Source organism: Bubalus bubalis, chromosome 16, assembly GCF_019923935.1.
Source record: "Bubalus bubalis isolate 160015118507 breed Murrah chromosome 16, NDDB_SH_1, whole genome shotgun sequence".
NCBI classification, from domain to species: Eukaryota; Metazoa; Chordata; class Mammalia; order Artiodactyla; family Bovidae; genus Bubalus; species Bubalus bubalis.
In genome coordinates, this window is record NC_059172.1 from 40,591,765 (window position 1) to 40,611,954 (window position 20,190).

At 37.8% G+C, this 20,190-nt stretch overlaps 2 protein-coding genes across 2 annotated transcripts in view; one reads left to right on the plus strand and one right to left on the minus strand.

The window, feature by feature from the left end:
• LOC102404175 (olfactory receptor 491-like) overlaps positions 1 to 20,190 on the minus strand; it is a 160,490-nt gene that overhangs the window by 45,558 nt on the left and 94,742 nt on the right. The window lies entirely within an intron of this gene.
• On the plus strand, positions 13,909 to 14,841 carry LOC102403846 (olfactory receptor 491-like). Its single transcript, XM_006052814.3, has one exon. It carries the CDS (start codon positions 13,909 to 13,911, stop codon positions 14,839 to 14,841), a length of 933 nt encoding a protein of 310 aa, XP_006052876.3.

The following is a 20,190-nucleotide window of genomic DNA, read 5'->3' on the forward strand; positions in this document are numbered from 1 at the left end:
ATCAATAAAATTAGAAATGAAAATGGAGAGATCACAACAGACAACACAGAAATACAAAGGATCATAAGAGACTACTATCAACAATTATATGCCAATAAAATGGACAACGAGGAAGAAATGGACAAATTCTTAGAAAAGTACAACTTTCCAAAACTTGATCAGGAAGAAATAGAAAATCTTAACAGACCCATCACAAGCACGGAAATTGAAACTGTAATCAAAATCTTCCAGCAAACAAAAGCCCAGGTCCAGATGGCTTCACAGCTGAATTCTACCAAAAATTTAGAGAAGAGCTAACACCTATCCTGCTCAAACTCTTCCAGAAAATTGCAGAGGATGGTAAACTTCCAAACTCATTCTATGAGGCCACCATCACCCTAATACCAAAACCTGACAAAGATCCCACAAAAAAAGAAAACTACAGGCCAATATCACTGATGAACATAGATGCAAAAATCCTTAACAAAATTCTAGCAATCAGAATCCAACAACACATTAAAAAGATCATACACCATGACCAAGTGGGCTTTATCCCAGGGATGCAAGGATTCTTCAATATCCGCAAATCAATCAATGTAATACACCACATTAACAAATTGAAAAATAAAAACCGTATGATTATCTCAATAGATGCAGAGAAAGCCTTTGACAAAATTCAACATCCATTTATGATAAAAACTCTCCAGGAAGCAGGAATAGAAGGAACATACCTCAACATAATAAAAGCTATATATGACAAACCCACAGCAAACATATCCTCAATGGTGAAAAATTGAAAGCATTTCCTCTAAAGTCAGGAACAAGACAAGGGTGCCCACTTTCACCATTACTATTCAACATAGTTTTGGAAGTTTTGGCCACAGCAATCAGAGCAGAAAAAGAAATAAAAGGAATCCAAATTGGAAAAGAAGAAGTAAAGCTCTCACTGTTTGCAGATGACATGATCCTCTACATAGAAAACCCTAAAGACTCCACCAGAAAATTACTAGAACTAATCAATGACTATAGCAAAGTTGCAGGATATAAAATCAACACATAGAAATCCCTTGCATTCCTATACACTAATAATGAGAAAACAGAAAGAGAAATTAAGGAAACAATTCCATTCACCATTGCAACGGAAAGAATAAAATACTTAGGAATATATCTACCTAAAGAATCTAAAGACCTATATATAGAAAACTATAAAACACTGGTGAAAGAAATCAAAGAGGACACTAACAGATGGAGAAATATACCATGTTCATGGATTGGAAGAATCAATATAGTGAAAATGAGTATACTACCCAAAGCAATCTATAGATTCAATGCAATCCCTATCAAGCTACCAACAGTATTCTTCACAGAGCTAGAACAAATAATTTCACAATTTGTATGGAAAAACAAAAAACCTTGAATAGCCAAAGCGATCTTGAGAAAGAAGAATGGAACTGGAGGAATCAACCTACCTGACTTCAGGCTCTACTACAAAGCCACAGTTATCAAGACAGTATGGTACTGGCACAAAGACAGAAATATAGATCAATGGAACAAAATAGAAAGCCCAGAGATAAATCCATGCACTTATGGACACCTTATCTTTGACAAAGGAGGCAAGAATATACAATGGATTAAAGACAATCTCTTTAACAAGTGGTGCTGGGAACTCTGGTCAACCACTTGTAAAAGAATGAAACTAGAACACTTTCTAACACCATACACAAAAATAAACTCAAAATGGATTAAAGATCTCAACGTAAGACCAGAAACTATAAAACTCCTAGAGGAGAACATAGGCAAAACACTCTCTGACATACATCACAGCAGGATCCTCTATGACCCACCTCCCAGAATATTGGAAATAAAAGCAAAAATAAACAAATGGGACCTAATTAACCTTAAAAGCTTCTGCACATCAAAGGAAACTATTAGCAAGGTGAAAAGACAGCCTTCAGAATGGGAGAAGATAATAGCAAATGAAGCAACTGACAAACAACTAATCTCGAGAATATACAAGCAACTCCTACAGCTCAACTCCAGAAAAATAAATGACCCAATCAAAAAATGGGCCAAAGAACTAAATAGACATTTCTCCAAAGAAGACATCCAGATGGCTAACAAACACATGAAAAGATGCTCAACATCACTCATTATCAGAGAAATGCAAATCAAAACCACTATGAGACACCATTTCACACCAGTCAGAATGGCTGCGATCCAAAAGTCTACAAGTAATAAATGCTGGAGAGGGTGTGGAGAAAAGGGAACCCTATTACACTGTTGGTGGGAATGCAAACTAGTACAGCCACTATGGAGAACAGCGTGGAGATTCCTTAAAAAACTGGAAATAGACCTGCCCTATGATCCAGCAATCCCACTGCTGGGCATACACACTGAGGAAACCAGAAGGGAAAGAGACACGTGTACCCCAATGTTCATCGCAGCACTGTTTATAATAGCCAGGACATGGAAGCAACCTAGATGTCCATCAGCAGATGAATGGATAAGAAAGCAGTGGTACATATACACAATGGAGTATTATTCAGCCATTAAAAAGAATACATTTGAATCAGTTCTAATGAGGTGGATGAAACTGGAGCCTATTATACAGAGTGAAGTAAGCCAGAAAGAAAAACACCAATACAGTATACTAATGCATATATATGGAATTTAGAAAGATGGTAACAATAACCCTGTGTACGAGACAGCAAAAGAGACACTGATATATAGAACAGTCTTATGGACTCTGTGGGAGAGGGAGAGGGTGGGAAGATTTGGGAGAATGGCATTGAAACATGTAAAATATCATGTATGAAATGAGTTGTCAGTCCAGGTTCGAGGCACGATACTGGATGCTTGGGGCTGGTGCACTGGGACGACCCAGAGGGATGGAATGGGAAGGGAGGAGGAAGGAGGGTTCAGGATGGGGAACACATGTATACCTGTGGCAGATTATGTAAAGTTTAAAAATAAAATAAAATTTAAAATCTTAAAAAAAAAAATGAACCTTGAAAGCAGCAAGAGGAAAACATCACATTATATGCAGGGAACTCTGATATAATTGGGCTTTCCTGGTGGCTCAGATGGTAAAGAATCTGCCTGCAATGCAAAGGCCTGGGTTGGATCCCTGGGTTGGGAAGATCCCCTGGAGAAGGGAATGGCAACCCACTCCAGTATTCTTGCCTGGAGAATTCCATGGACTTAGGAACCTGGCAGTCTATAGCCCATGGGGTTGCAAAGAATCAGACCTGACTGAGCAACTAACATTTTCACTTTCTTTCTAATATAATTAATGCCTGATTTCTAATCAGAAAAAAAAAAAAAAGCCATGGAGGTCAAAATCTATTTGAATGAAATATTCAAAGCTGTAAAAGGGAAAATAAACTTTCAACAAAAAATTTTATAATTATAAAACTACCTTTTAAAAATAAAGAAACAATTAAAATATCTTCAGACAAACCACCCTGGAAAGATTTGTTGTCCACAGACCTAAGCTTCAATAAAAAGCTAAAGGAAAAATTATAAGCTGGAGGAAAAAATTCTAAGCTTTAGTTTTGATGTATATGATGTAGTAAAGTACATTAAAAATGAAAGATATGTGTGTATATTATGTATGTGTGGTTTAAGCTGCTAATTGATCATTCTCTATGCATCAATAGAAGCACAATGCAAGAATCAAAAAGCACCAAAAATAAGACATATTATGATCTGGGTTGAGAAACTTAACAAAGTTATCAATTCTACTTATATTAATCTCTAACAGCATGCAATCCTAAATAAAATTCCAAATGGATTTTTTTTTTAGAGAACACAAAAATTAATTCTAAAACTCATATGGAATCAGGGACTTCTGGGTAAAGATGAAATAAATACAAGCATCCAATTTTATAACCCTCTTAAACCCCATTAAAATGACAAAAGGGGAATTTTTAATTTTTTGTTACTTTGTTCATTGAAGGATACCTACATATAGCAAAGCGCATAAACCTAGGTATATGTTTGTAGAGTTCTGACAAATGTGTACACCCACGTAACCAACACACTAGTCAATATGAAGAACAATGTCATCACACAATAAAGATTCTATATATCCAAACTGTAGGCTTTTTAAAAAAATATTTTCTAAAGTATAATAAACTTCAGTAAAACAAGCAAATCCATTTAAAATGGATGATTTAATAATATTTACCCATTTAACCATTAAACCACAACCACAGTCAACAAAAAAGCATTTCAGTTATCTCTCAATGATTCCTTCTGCCCCATGGCAATGCATTTTCTCTGTACACCTAATGATTTGTTTAGGTGAGACAACTCATTAGAGACAACTAATGATTTGTTTTCTGACAATACAAATCAGTTTCTTTTTTCTGTAAATTTGTAAGATGAGGCGTATATAGTATATACACTATGCATTTCTTATACATATACACTATATTATTTCTTATACCGTATATAGAGATTTCTTTGCCTAATCATAATTATTTTTATGATAATTTTTATAATTATTTTATGATTATTTAATCATAATCATAATTATTTTGATATATACAAATACATTAATAATTTATATATTCACAGTTTTGCTTTTTATTGTAAAGTAGTATTTCATTGTATAGATACACCACTTTTCTAAATCTACTCTCCAGTTGGTGGGAATTGTTTCCAGGTGGGACTATTGTGAATGATGTTGATATGAACATTTGAATCATTTGTGTGGACATTATTTTTCATTTATTTTAGGTAAACACTTAAGAGTGGAATTTCTAGGAGATATGCTTTTGCTTTTAGAATTTTTAAACTATTTTCAAAGTGATTGTACTATTTTATATTCCCATTTGCAATGCTGAGAGTCAAATTGGTTCACAATCTTGCCAACATTTGATATTATTAGTTTTCTGTAAATGGTATCTATTTATGCTTTTAACTTGCATTTTGATATTTCCAACTTATCAATTTTTTGATATGTATATTGGACTTTTGGTGTCAAGAACTTTTTGCATAACCCTGGTCATGAGTAACTCTATGCTTTCTTCTGAAAATCTTACATTTCACATTTTGGTCCATATCCATCTTAACTGTATTTTTGCATAAGGTGAAATTTAGGTTGAGGTTTGTTTGGTTTTGCCTATGAAATTCTAATTATTCCAATTACTGAGACACTATTTATTAAAAAACTATCTTTTCTCCATTGAACTACCTTATCTCCATTGAATTGTAATTTTGTTTAAAGTTAGTTGGCTATGCTTGTGTGAACCGGTTTCTGAATTTTCTGTTCTATGCTGTTGATTTTTTTTTTTAACACCAAAAATGTTTTATATTTGGGTATAGCTGATTACTACAATGTTGTGATAGTTTCAGGTGAACAGTGAAGGGACTCAGCCATATATATACAAGTATCCATTCTCCCCCAAATCCACCTCTTACCCAGGCTGGCACATAACATTGAGCAAAGTTCCATGTGCTATACAATATGTTTTTGTTGGTTGCTACTGCTGCTAAGTCACTTCAGTTGTGTCTGACTCTGTGCGACCCCATAGACCGCAGCCCACCAGGCTCCCCTGTCCCTGGGATTCTCCAGGCAAGAACACTGGAGAGGGTTGCCATTTCCTTCTCCAATGCATGAAAGTGAAAAGTGAAAGTGAAGCCGCTCAGTCGTGTCCGTTGGTTATCCATTTTAAATAAAGCAGTGTATACATGACCTTCTAAAAATCCTTAACTATCCCTCCCCACCCCCACAACCCCACCACCCCACCCCCTGGCAACCATGAGTTTGTTTTCTCAGTCTGTGAATCTCTTTCTGTTGTGTAAGTTCATTTGTATCATTTCCTTTTAAAAGTCTTTTTCATTTGCAAATGATTGTAGAGATTTCAAAAACTTAATTTTTAAATAGTGACTATAATTATATTTAATAAATTCACTTCATACAAGGTCAATATTTAAAAAATCAACTGTATACTGACACTAAGCAACTGAAAATTAAAAATAAATTTTAAGGAGTTTCCTTATGGTTCAGTGGTTAGGGCTCAGTGCTTTCACTGCCATGGCCCAGGTTCAAATCCTGGTCAGGGAACTAAGATCCCTGCAAGCCACAGGGAGAGGCCAAAAAATAATAAATAAAATTTTAAATTATTATCATTTATAATGGCACCAAATATTAAGATGTCACTTCTCCCTAAAATGATCTAAAAATTCAATGCAATAGCAATAAAAATTTTACTGGGTTTTGTGTGTGTGTGTGTGTGTAAGTTGATAAACATTTAAAAGTTTCTATGGAAAAAAAACGAACTTGGAGTACCTAAAACAAATTTTGAAAAGGAAAACAATTTTCAGTCAGTTCAGTTCAGTTCATTCATTCAGTTGTGTCCGACTCTTTGCGACTCCCTGAATTGCAGCACACTAGGCCTCCCAGTCCATCACCAACTCCCGGAGTTCACCCAGACTCACGTCCATCAAGTCGGTGATGCCATCAAGCCATCTCATCTTCTGTCATCCCCTTCTCCTCCTGCCCCCAATCCCTCCAGCATCAGAGTCTTTTCCAATGAGTCAGCTCTTCTCATGAGGTGGCCAAAGTACTGGAGTTTTAGCTTTAGCATCATTCCTTCCAAAGAACACCCAGGGCTGATCTCCTTCAGAATGGACTGGCTGGATCTCCTTGAAGTCCAGGGGACTCTCAAGAGTCTTCTCCAACACCACAGTTCAAAAGCATCAATTCTTCGGCGCTCAGCCTTCTTCATAGTCCAACTCTCACATCCATACATGACCACAGGAAAAACCATAGCCTTGACTAGACGAACCTTTGTTGGCAAAGTAATATCTCTGCTTTTGAATATGCTATCTAGGTTGGTCATAACTTTCCTTCCAAGGAGTAAGCATCTTTTAATTTCATGGCTGCAATCACCATCTGCAGTGATTTTGGAGCCTCCCAAAATAAAGTCTGACACTGTTTCCACTGTTTCCCCATCTATTTCCCATGAAGTGATGGGACCAGATGCCACGATCTTCATTTTCTGAATGTTGAGCTTTAAGTCAACTTTTTCACTCTCCACTTTCACTTTCATCAAGAGGCTTTTTAGTTCCTCTTCACTTTCTGCCATAAGGGTGGTGTCATCGGCATATCTAAGGTTATTGATATTTCTCCCAGCAAACTTAATTCCAGCTTGTGCTTCTTCCAGCCCAGCGTTTCTCATGAGGTACTCTGCATAGAAGTTAAATAAGCAGGGTGACAATATACAGCCTTGACGCACTCCTTTTCCTATTTGGAACCAGTCTGTTGTTCCATGGCCAGTTCTAACTGTTGCTTCCTGAACTGCATACAAATTTCTCAAGAGGCAGATCAGGTGGTCTGGTATTCCCATCTCTTTCAGAATTTTCCACTGTTTATTGTGATCCACACAGTCAAAGGCTTTGGCATAGTCAATAAAGCAGAAATAGATGCTTTTCTGGAACTCTCTTGCTTTTTCTATGATCCAGTGGATGTTGGAAATTTGATCTCTGGTTCCTCTGCCTTTTCTAAACCAGCTTGAACATCAGGAAGTTCACGGTTCACATATTGCTGAAGCCTGGCATGGAGAATTGTGAGCATTACTTTACTAGTGTGTGAGATGAGTGCAATTGTGCGGTAGCTTGAGCATTCTTTGGCCTTGCCTTTCTTTGGGATTGGAATGAAAACTGACCTTTTCTGGTCCTGTGGCCACTGCTGAGTTTTCCAAATTTGCTGGCATATTGAGAAATGCAAATTAAAATAAAAGACTTAAGGCTACACACATATTAGAATAGCTTTTCTTTTCAACTGAGTATACCAAGTGCTGAAAAGGACTCAGAGCAAACAGAACTTGATACAATGCTGGAAGAAATGCAAAAATGGTACAGCCATTCTGAAAAAAATGTTTTGCAGTTTCTTATAAATATGCGCTAACCATAACACCAAGCAGTTACAACCCTAAGTATTTATGCAACAGAAATGAAAATGCATTTCCAAACAAAGACTCATATAGAGATATTTATAGAAACTTTATTCATAACTGTCAAAACCTAGAAAATCCTCAAATGTCCATTATTGAATGAATAGGTAAATAAATGGTAGTACACTAATACAGTGACTATTATTGAGAGGATTAGAACACAATCCAGACACTCTAAAACCTGTCCTTCACAATATCCACAACATCATTCGAAATTGCTGTCACATAATAAAACAAACGAAACTATAGAAATATGGTCCAAACTCAAAATAAAGGTTTGGAAACTAATCTCAAGGAAAGGCTGAAAACAAAATTATAGCTTGCATTTCAGGAAACTTGAAAAGAAACTATAATTTTTTCAAGTATAAGAATTGAAAGAGCATAAAGAAACTAAAAACAAAACTGACCCAGAGTAAAATAAATCTATAATTTCATTCATTGAAAAGATTAATAAAATTGAAAACACACAGGAATAATGAAGGAAAAGGCAAAAATATTAATTAACCAAATAAGACACACGAAAGAGGGCATAACTACTCATTCTGCAGATATTAAGGTAGTTAAAAAAATACATAGTATGAACAATTTTATATCAATAAATTCAGTAAATGATAAGAAATGAGTATTTTCCAGAAAAACAAAACTTTCTGGGATTGAAAAACAAAAAAAAATCCATCAATCTTCAGGCTGAGAGGAGAGACACAGAATAACCTTCCAACAAAGTTAGTAGAAAATGTTTCTCCCAACTTTATGCAGCAACTATAAAAATACCAAAATGATCTAATTTTTCAGTGACTACTGCTTTCTTAGTATGGTGTACCCAAGCCTGAAATGTTATTTCTATTACTCGAGATACCCAACTACTAAATTGTTATCATTATGTGACAGCACCCAGTCCCTCCTCCAGTAACAGCAAATTGTCAGAACTGAACCCCAGAACCTCTTGCTCTTCTTCAATATCCTTAAATAAGAAGCCAAACCCTTCAAAGCTCCTGTACCTTCTCTCGATTGTTGAGAGATATGTGACACTTCTCTGCAGAGCCCTCCCTTGCTACACTGACCCAACAAACTTGATTTTGTTGGACTATAGGTTATTTCTGGTGGCCTTTGGCTGATTAAGCTTTGACAACATAGTAGTACATATTTTTATTTTAGTGGTGGAATATAGCTGCAAATTAATGAGATTTCAAGTATGAATATATTTAAAGTTTTCATAAGTAAAGTGTGGATAAACAAAAGTTATTGAAGTCAAAAAAAGTAAAGGAAATTTGAGGTTAAGTGGTCAGCCGAGCTATTTTAATGGTTAGAAGTTGCCTTTGCTCATGACAAAGACAGAAATGGAGAGGAAAATGGTCATGCAGGTGATAAAGTCTTTGAGGGTTGAGGAGCAGCATGGAAGTACCATAGCTGGAAAGTCATGAATCTCAAAGGAGGAAGCATCTGGGACTGAGGATGTGTGTGCTGTGCTGTGTTCCTCGGTCGTGCCCGCTCTTTGAGAACCCATGGACTATAGCCCTCCAGGCTCCTCTGTCCATGGGGATTCTCCAGGCAAGAATACTGGAGTGGGTTGCCATGCTCTCCTCCAGGGAATGTGCCCAATGCAAGGATCAAACCAGGGTCTCCTCCATTGCAGGTGGATTCTTTACTGTCTGAGCCTCCAGGGAAGCCCAACACAATAATTTGCAAAAGGTAACAGGCTCCTCCCGACTCTAGTGAGTGTGACTCATCATAGCCAACACATCCAGGAACTTTGTTCCATTTGTCATATATTTGAGACACACCAATAACCTCAAATAACTTTTCCAGCTTATTTCTCTTTTAAATCACACAAGCCTATGAAGTACAAGTTCCTAATCACATTAATCATAAAATTGAGTCTCAAAGAAGTTAAACAATTTTATTGAATTTACATACCTCAAACTGAATGCAGGTTTCCTGGCTATAAAATCACACCTAGTATTTCTCAAACTATTTAAATGAAGGATCACTTTTCCCCAAGCATCCATGGGTGAATATTTCTAGGAAGATAATAAAATGAGGTCTATTCAAAAAATTTAGTAAGAAAAACCAAAATATAAATGTATAAACCCACTTTTCAGATTACTGGAGTCAACACACAAAATTACTTTCTCAAATTGCTATGAAGGATATACATGATTCCCCACAACTCCTGCTGTTATTTGGTCTTGGACGGACAGTAAACAGTTTGCCAGCCAGCGCCAGTCCAAGCACTATGCTTTGAGTAATACTGGACTGTGCTTTTTTTCTGTGTACTTACTCTTATTACTCCATGGCTTTCCCCACTACCTGAAGCCCTCAATTAAAGGAACTTTTGTCCAAAGAGATGTAATGAGAGCCTTGGTGGCACTGACTCTTGTACTGATCTCCCACCAAATTTCTATTTCAACAGTTTTTCTCCAAGTTTCTGGGCAAAGCTTCCATCAGGATCCTCAGAAGTATACCTTTTGTTAGGAACTGGACTTTCTACTTATGCCACCTTAATGAGACACATACCACAAGTCCCTTCTGGAGAACAGACCTAGGAAACTTTATCTCAGGGGGGCAAGCAATAATGCCCAAGGGGATCCATCACATTCTATTACAGCCTTCACTTTCCTCCCAGCACACACACACAGATACCCACCCTCATCCTCACAGAATGTATGTAACTATGTTCTTGATAGAGGGGGAGGATTCAATTGTTTTCACTGTCAGGTATTCAGTGCTCAATTACTTGTAAATGTAGTGGAAAACATCTGCTTTACTTCATTCTCTTTGGAATCAGTATCAGCGATTCTGGCTCTGAAAGGTGAGTGCAATAGTCATGGATTTTATTTAAACTTGTATTCATTCAATGAGAAATTAAAAAGAAAAGAAACTCTGTCAACAACTTTAGCTCTTGAGTCCTGTTGAAACTCTGGCTTCAGCAAAATTTGCACTGCAGAATGGTCATCCTGAACACCCAAAGCAAGCTTCCCAAGAGACCCCAGAGAAGTGTGGATGGTCTGCAGAAGTCAGAGCCACTGCTGAGCTTCTATCACTGCAGCTATGATAATGAAATCAAGAAGAAACCAACTGATATTCAGGTTGGATGAGGCACAGAGCATAGAGGGGTACACTTTCTCTCTATCATCAAAGTGACCAATGCATTGAAGGAAGGGATATTTGAGCTTCAGAACCCCTGAGCCAGCTGGAGAAGCATCAATAGGATGTTTATAGAAAGAACCCTAAGTAGCCAGCAGAGAGGACAGGGAGGGCAAGAATTAGTTATGAATCATTACACTTCTCATCAAAAATTAAATAATTGAAAACCTACCAACACATCATTTTTACTTAATGAAAAATAATTATTTAGCTCTGATATATGATCAAACACTTTTGAGTACTTTGTAGATATCATTTCTTTTAATCTCACAACAAAGCTGCTTTATAAGGACAATTATTCCCATTTTAAAATGAAACAAGGAGTCAGAGATTTAAGTATGATGTGCAAGTTACAATATCTGGTCGCTGGGAGGATCTGAATTTTCCATCTCCAGTCTCCATGACTGCTGTCAGCAAGATTGAAGCTCACACTGTGTGCGCAGTGAATGCAGGATTGGTCCCCCTTAACTCTTCTTGAGTCAGAAGGCAAAGAGCACACATGCTGCTCAGTGCTTGGCTCAGTCCTCAGATAAGCGTATGTTCAGAGGCTGAGAGCAGAACCGTGGGGGATCTGAAAGTATACCATGGGATGAATGGGAAAGGGATTTGTGAATGTTAATTTTTCAAAAGGGGAGGCAATTAAGGCATGCTCTGCTTAGTTGCTCAGTCGTGTCTGACTCTGACTCTTGGCAGCTGCATGGACTGTAGCCCACCAGGCTCTTCTGTCCATGGGGATTCTCCAAGCAAGAATACAGGAGTGAGTGGCCATGCCAGCCTCCAGGGTATCTTCCCAACCCAGGGATCGAATCCAGGTCTCCTGTATTGCAGGCAGATTATTTACCATCTGAGCCACCAGGGAAGCCCAAGAATACTGGAGTGGGTAGCCTATCCTTTCTCCAGGAATCGATCCAGGGTGTCCTACATTGAAGGTGGATTCTTTACCAACTGAGCTACCAGGGAAGCCCATATTCAAGTATCAATGTTTTGATATTGAAAGAAGATGATTTGTGCCAACCACATAGAGAATCAAGTGAAAAACTAAAAACAGATTTTCATGATTGAGCCAACATACCCAGAAGTAAGTTTGCCTCTCACTAGAGTAATTTAAGTGCACTTATAGAAGATGAGTCAAAAAGAACACATTGTTTAATGAATTGAAGATTCTCAGCTGTTGGTTCGTAATACCTTACAATTCATTCTGTCAAAATCCCACCACTGCAAACAATAAAGGCTTTCATATTCTAAAGTAAGAAATTAAGAATGGTGAATATATTTTATACTTATATTTATCTTTATGGTAAATGTTTCAAATCTTAAGAACTGCAATAATGTTAGCAGAAAATTGTCTTTCTATGAAAATAAGAAACAATGACACTAAATAGAAAATTTCATGGTTGGGTTAATGTGACTCTTAAAAGTACAAAAGTGGTAAAAAAAGTGTATTAGGGATATATGTTTCAAAAAGTAATTAGGGATAGAATATGAAGCTCCATGAATATTGTACTGGAGTTGGGCCATGTATTCCATCTGGCATATTCATTGTACAAATCATGCCTAAATTCATTTAACATGTTCTCTTCAGCACATTTTACTCCCACACACTAGTTATTTGTGATGCAGGGATACACACCATTTTGAGGAGACTATGTATTAATTGAGAAGAATAAAATATAAACAAGCAAAAACCAAACAAAACAAAATCCCATAACCCAGTACAAAGAATGGCAGTCTAGACATCTTCAAAGCATGATGTCCACCCAAAGGAAATTTTTCTGATTACACCTTAGATGTTAGAGCAGATTTTGTAGAGAAATGAACTTGCAGGATGAGTAGAAGTCACCTAGGATAATGATGGTGGGAAGTTGGGGGCCATCCAAGTGAGAGTACAAGGATTAAAGGTCAGAGAGGGTAGAGTGCACTAAGGGGACTCTAAAGTGTTCAGGAAGGTTGAATCAGTGCAAGTGTTGGATGGAAACATCCTGAGAAACAAGCAGAGTCATATGCAGGGGATACATCAGAAAGCATACACTATGCTGTGCTAAGGAGGGTAGGTTTCATCTTGGAGGCTAAAGAAAGTATGAAAGACTTGAAAGAATCACTTTTGCATTACCTTTTGCTTCAGTAAGAGATCACTTTGGCAGATGTACTGTGAATTATAAAGGCACAAGAATGAAGACAGTGAGGTAAACAGATAAATACAATAAAAGAGACAAATGAACAGGGCCTAAAATGATTAGGGATACTAGCAGTGCAAATATGAGAATGGATAAATAAAATGGAGAGCTAAATTGTAGATAGTATCAATAGGATTTTATTAGATGTGGTACAGTGAGAAGAAGAAGGCTAGGGTCACTTCCGTGTTTCAGACATGAGAGATTGGGTGGATTGTAGTATCATCCCATAAATGCAGGACATAGGAGTGGTCTAATGAAAGGGTGAGTTTGGTCTGGAGAAGGCTGAGTTTAAGGTATTTGTGGGATTTCTAGCTGGAGACTTCCAAGATAACTGAACTTATATAACTGGATCTTGTGAGACAGATATTTCTAGAAATAAGGTTGGAAAGATATTATAGAATAAACATCAGACAAATAAAAGAATATAATGAGGTCCCAGAAAGTGAGATTGAATCATTCTTCTTTTGTGGAAAAAGAGCCCCCCCAAAAAAAAAATTCTGTTCAGCACCATATTTACAGCTAGGCAGAGTGAGAAATCATTGTGAATAAGTGTAATGAATAACCAAGGAAAAATAAGAATGTATAGAATAAAAACATTTTTTAATGAATTTTCAAATTTCCCTCAACAGGAACAATTCCCAGAGGAGATGGAGGCTGGAAACTACACCAGTGTGACAGAGTTCATTCTTTTGGGATTAATAGAGGATCCTACACTTTGTGTCATCTTCTTTGTAATATTTCTAGGTATCTATGTTGTCACCTTAGTAGGCAATATCAGCATAATTATTCTGATAAGAAGCTGTTCCCAGCTTCAGACTCCCATGTACCTCTTCCTCAGTCACTTGGCTTTTGTAGACACCCTGTTTTCCACATCCATCACACCTATGATGATTATAGGATTCCTGAAACATAGATTGGCCCTCCCAGTTGCTGGCTGTGAAGCCCAGCTTTGTTCTGTGATCACATTTGGAACAGCTGAGTGCTTCCTGCTGGCTGCCATGGCTTATGATCGCTATGTGGCCATCTGCTTGCCCCTGCTCTATTCCACCCATATGTCCCCCAGAGTCTGTGTCCTCTTGGTAGGGGCTTCCTATGTGGGTGGATGTGTCAATGCTTGGACATTTACTAGTTGTTTATTGACTCTGTCTTTCTGTGGACCAAATCATATAAATGACTTTTTCTGTGACTTCTCCCCTCTGTTGAAACTTTCCTGCTCAGAGGTCTCCACTACTGAAATTATCCCTTCCATCTCTTCTGGCTCCATCATTGTGGTCACAGTGTCTGTCATAGCTCTCTCTTACATCTGCATCCTCAACACCATCCTGAAGATGCGCTCCACTGAAGGGAGACACAAGGCCTTCTCCACCTGCACCTCTCACCTCACCGCAGTCACTCTCTACTATGGAACGATTACCTTCATTTATGTGATGCCCAAATCCAGCTACTCAATTGACCAGAACAAAGTCCTGTCTGTGTTCTACACAGTGTTGATCCCCATGTTGAACCCCCTCATCTACAGTCTGAGGAACAGAGACGTAAAGGAGGCCCTGAGAAAGGTAATTCTAAGAATATATTCTTAGGATCCGTTCCCAACATTTCGGGTGCTCGTTCATCAGCATTACATTTGTGTGTGTCTATGTGTTATTCGCTCTGTTGTATTCGATTCTGTGCAACCCCATCAACTATAGCCTTCCAGGTTCCTCTGTTCATGGAATTCTCCAAGCAAGAATGCTGGAGTGGCTAGCCATTTCATCCTCCAGGGGATCTTCCTGACCCAGGGATTGAATCAGAGTCTCTTGCATTGCAGGCAGTTTCTTTACCATCTGAGCCACCAGAGAAGCCCACCCACCAAATACTGCTTAACTGATTGATTAAATTTAATCATAATACTTTTAATTCTCACTTATATACACTTATAAACCAGTTGGGAGACATCTTGAAATCAGTAAAAATGACAGTAATTACTTTCACTGTTACATGTTAACACTTGCAGATGCCTAGAACTTTTTCTTTAGTAATTTCTACTTATAATATGCCTGGCCCTATTCTAAGTACATTGGTATATTAGCTGGGTTATTTCTTGTAAAAATCCTACATTAGTAGTTCTTATTTATATTTTATAAATAAATTATCTGATACAGAGATATTAAATAGATTGCCCAGAATGATACAGCTAGGAAGTTTTTCAGTCTTTGAATCTAGAAAGTCTGAGTTTAAACCACCATGCTTCATCATTTAATTTTCACAGCAATATCATGATGCTGCTTATTTAAAAATTACCCCAATTTACAGATGAGACTACCAAGTCTCAGAGGGATTCAACAGTTTGCTTGAGAGATTTGGACCAGAGTCTCCGATTCACTTGGAATCAAGTCCTCTCATTCCATGCACTTGATCTACTCTGTAAAACATTATCAGTTCAAGGACTTCAGCACTGTTACTGATCTAGAGGATGTGAGCAAGATAAGAAATCCTAAGCTGTTTCTTTTCATCAGCCTTCTGTAAAAACTCTGCTCTCAGTAAGTCTAGATTGTGAGGACTCCAAAAACAAGTATGAGAATGGGAAAACTGGATTGGTTTACATCTATAAAAAATGAGGTCTAGACATGACAATTACATGATTTGACTGGAAGTCTAACTATATTTAAGCACATACTACAAACAAATATTCCCACTTGGCATAATGTAGTTTTCCATAGCTGTAGAAACTAAAAAGCATATCTGAATTAACATTCCAACTAATGTGATAACATTCAGAGTTCCATAATCTAGATTTATAAAAAACTTAATTAAGAAGTGCTGCCAAAGATTGTAGTAAATGTATTTCTTACATAATAATCTACCCTCATTTTTTTCTGGAATTCAGGAACTACCAATTCAATGTAAATATGGAGACAACTTTTTAGAGCATCTGAAAGCAAGACGCGGATTATAAAAGTCCTTGACTCAGTGTAATGGGGTGAAACAAGTGAGGATTGGGAGACATAGTAAGAAACAAAATGGGATATTATAATACATTGCTAAGTTAAAATGTAGATTATCTGTCATATTCTGGCAAATTTTAGGTGGAAACACAATGATTAAATGGAACAAGGATAAATTAAAACATGTGAAATGATCCAATAATGGATAAAGAAAAACATTCTCTAACCACAACACATCTGACACCAAATTTGTGGTATTTTTCCCCCATATCAACCAACTGCAATACCAGTGTGTTCTAAATATCCAGACATCAAATTGATATTCTATTCTTTCATTCAATTCTGACACTAACTCCCTGGAGGTACAGTCAGATTTCACAGGTTTAAGACTCAGCTCCACAACTCTGCCCTCCCTTCTGACACCAGTCACAAGTAATGGGTCCCCAGGGTATCCACATTTCCGTCCAACTTGGCTACAAGTCAAGGATTCCCACAGGCTTCTTCCAGGTTTGAGAGTTTGCTAGAATGACTCAACAAAATTCTCTGAAGCATCTGCTTACATTTACCAGTTTAACATATAAGATATTATAAAGGACAAATTAACAGCCAGATGGAGAGACACACTGCACCAGGTCTGGAAGGGTCTCCAGGGCAGGAGTTTCTATCACCAGGAAGCTGAAGTGTATAATCTGGAGTGTATAACCCTCCTAGCACATGAATCTGCTGGTCAGTTTGGAAGCTCTCCACCCCATAGTTTAGGAGTTTTATGGAGGCTATGTAAAAAGTCTCCAGCCTCTCCAACCTCACTGCAGAAACACGTGTGAATGTAAAGTCCCAAGTCTGTAATCATGGTTTGATCTTTTTGGTGACTAGTCCTTTTTTTTTTTTAATTTATTTAAATTGGAGGCTAATTACTTTGCAATATTGTAGTGGTTTTTGCCATACATTGACATGAATCAGCCATGGGTGTACATGTGTTCCCCATCCTGAACTCTCTCATCCAGAAGCTATACCAAAATCCCACCGAGAATCTTCTCATTCCAACAAAAATACTCCTATCACCTAGGAGTTTCCAAGGGATTCAGGAGCCCTGTGTCAGGAACCGGGTTTAAAGAACAAATATTTGAACAAAAGATGCTTCTAGCACCCTTTTCATTTAAGAAACTGCAAAAGTTTTAGAGCCCTATGTTAGGAACTGGGGGTAGAGACCAAAGATTTATTTCTATTATGTCACAGTCAACTACCTGGTATGTGGCTATGGACCCCTCATAGCAAATGACCGTAAAGAATGAAGGTACTGGCACAATGTTAGAATTCCATTTGGTCATTAATAGTTATTCAGCTCATTATCATAACATATGAAAAGGTCCCCCAGGGTGAGGCTATTCAGGTTTACAGGCTTCCATTTAATCTTGTCAGGTTCTAATCACAGGAGTGGTCTCAGCAACATATGGCTTCACTCTTCCAGGCATCAGGTTTAATTGAGCTAGGAGTCAGAATTATCACTTGCTTTGAGTCTCTTTTGAATCTCTTCTATTAGTAGAATACTGGATTTTTAATAAAATGCAGTTATAATTGTCCTGTAAAAATCCCAAGTACATACTGACTAGTATGACCAGAGCTTTAATTATGTGAACTTTGAAGCCCTGCATACATGACTAGCTTCCCTCTGGACATTTTGTACCCATATCTCAGTGGTCAAGTGTCTGTATTTTACCTCAGGTATCATATGAGCATTGCTAGTTGGGAATTATGTGACAAACAATAATTTTTAGATCTGTTAAGATTTATATATTTATCTCTTGGCATGTGTGTGCTAAGTCACTTCCGCCATGTCTGACTCTTTGTGACCTCATGGACAATAGCCCCAGGCTTCCCTCTACATGGAGTTTCCCAGTCAAGAACACTGGAGCGGGTTGCCATTTCTTTCTCCAGGGGATCTTCCTAACCTAGGGATCCAACTCACATCTCTTACCTCTCCCGCATTGGCAGGCAGATTCTTCACCACTTGTGCCACCTGGGAAGCCCATCTCTTGACATATTTTTGAGTAATTCTTGGGAAAAGAGAAGGAGGCGGCCTCATACATTGACAATTCTCTCCCATTGTACCTCCAAATACAAGAGGAACATTTAATCAAGGACTTTTGGTTATTTTACATGTAAATACGGGATAGTTATTCATTCATTTCAAAAATATTTGTTGAGCCCTGATTATACTCTAGAAACTAAGTAAACACTACAGATATTTTAATAAATTGACAGAGATATAAGGTGTAATGGAACAGAATTCTCATGTAGCTTAGATTTTAGTCAGAGAGACACTAGGGAATAAATATTATAAATGCAGAACGTATGAGTGGCAGGATGATACAAATCAGTTGAGTTGATGTGACTTATAAAAGGTAACTCTGCTGGTATGCGTGGTGACTCCTAGTGATAGTATGACAGGGAAGGCCACTGGAGCAAGTGATAGTGGAGTAGAATGTTGAAAGATAACAAAGACCAAAGCTGCTAGACAGAAAACAGCTTGTGCAAAGATTCTGAGACTCTCGTGGTAAACAAGGAGGAGAGATAACACAGAAAGGATTCTTTCACAAGGTGCTTCACTGGCCATGGAGAAGTGTTTGAATTTCACTCTACAAGGAATGGGAAGCCATTAAATGGCTCTTTGACAGTTCTAATGTTCTAATAGTCTTCTAAAGAAACCTCTGTAATTTGGGGGCTTAGATTATTTGGTGAATGTGAATGGTGTGTCAGTTATTAGCTGAAGTAATGTGATATGCTGATTATCCATGGCTGCCTGACAAGTCACTCAAAGCCATTTTATTATATTACATTATATTATGAGTCAGGAATTCTCATTGGGTTTGGCTCAGCATTTCACCTGCCCCGCATGCATTAATGAGAGTCACTGGGTGATACTCAGGTGGCATCTGGGCATGTCTCAAGAATCCAAAGTGGCTTCACTCAGATGCTTGGAACCTTAGCTGCTGCTGCTAAGTCACTTCAGTCATGTCCGACCTTGTGCGACCCCACAGACGGAAGCCCACCAGGCTCCCCCGTCCCCTGGGATTCTCCAGGCAAGAACACTGGAGTGGGTTGCCATTTCCTTCTCCAATGCATGAAAGTGAAAAGTCAAAGTGAAGTCACTCAGTCGTGTCTGACCCTCAGCGACCCCATGGACTGCAGCCTACCAGACTCCTCCGTCCATGGGATTTTCCAGCAAGAGTACTGGAGTGGGTTGCCATTGCCTTCTCTGTTGGAACCTTAGACGAATGGCTAAAAAGTCTCTCCTTCTCCATGAGTCTTACTCAAAGAGTCTCTCCATATGGTCTTACCATCAGAGTAGCTGAATTTTTCACATGGTGGCTTAGGACTCTAGCAAATGTCCCAAGACAGTAAAAAGCTGCTGTGTTTCCTATGAACCAGCCCCAGGAGACTCAGGGCATCATTTACAGTCATCTATGTGTAAAAAAAAAAAAAATCACTGAAGCCAGTTCAGATTCAAGAAAAGGGTTATGTGGGGCAATTCTAAAGGATGTAGGATTTCTTTATCAGGTGATGAAACTGCTCCAAAATTGATCATGGTGATGGTTGCATATATCTGTGAATATTCTGAAAACTGCTGTTTACTTTAAATTGGTTAATTGTTGGTATTGAGTTACATCTCAAGAAAATTGTTTTTAAAAAAACTTAGATGGCTTTCAGTGTATCAAATTATAATTCATTCAGTCAAGCAAATCTACTGCTTAATTCTCTTCAGGATAATTCTCCCTCTGGAGCTTTGTGAGGCAGCTATGAGAAAGTTCCCTTAAGATTTTAAAAGTCTTATATTTTAGAAAGAAAGGGTCTATGACCCATGCTATCAAGATTCTTAGAATGAAGTCTGTATAGCTGAAAGGGGCCGTGTTGTCATAAATCTTTTGGAGATTTTAACACAGAAAATTACCACTCCAATCTGGATTTGACCTTTCATTTGAAGCCATTTCTTTTCTTGAGAAACTT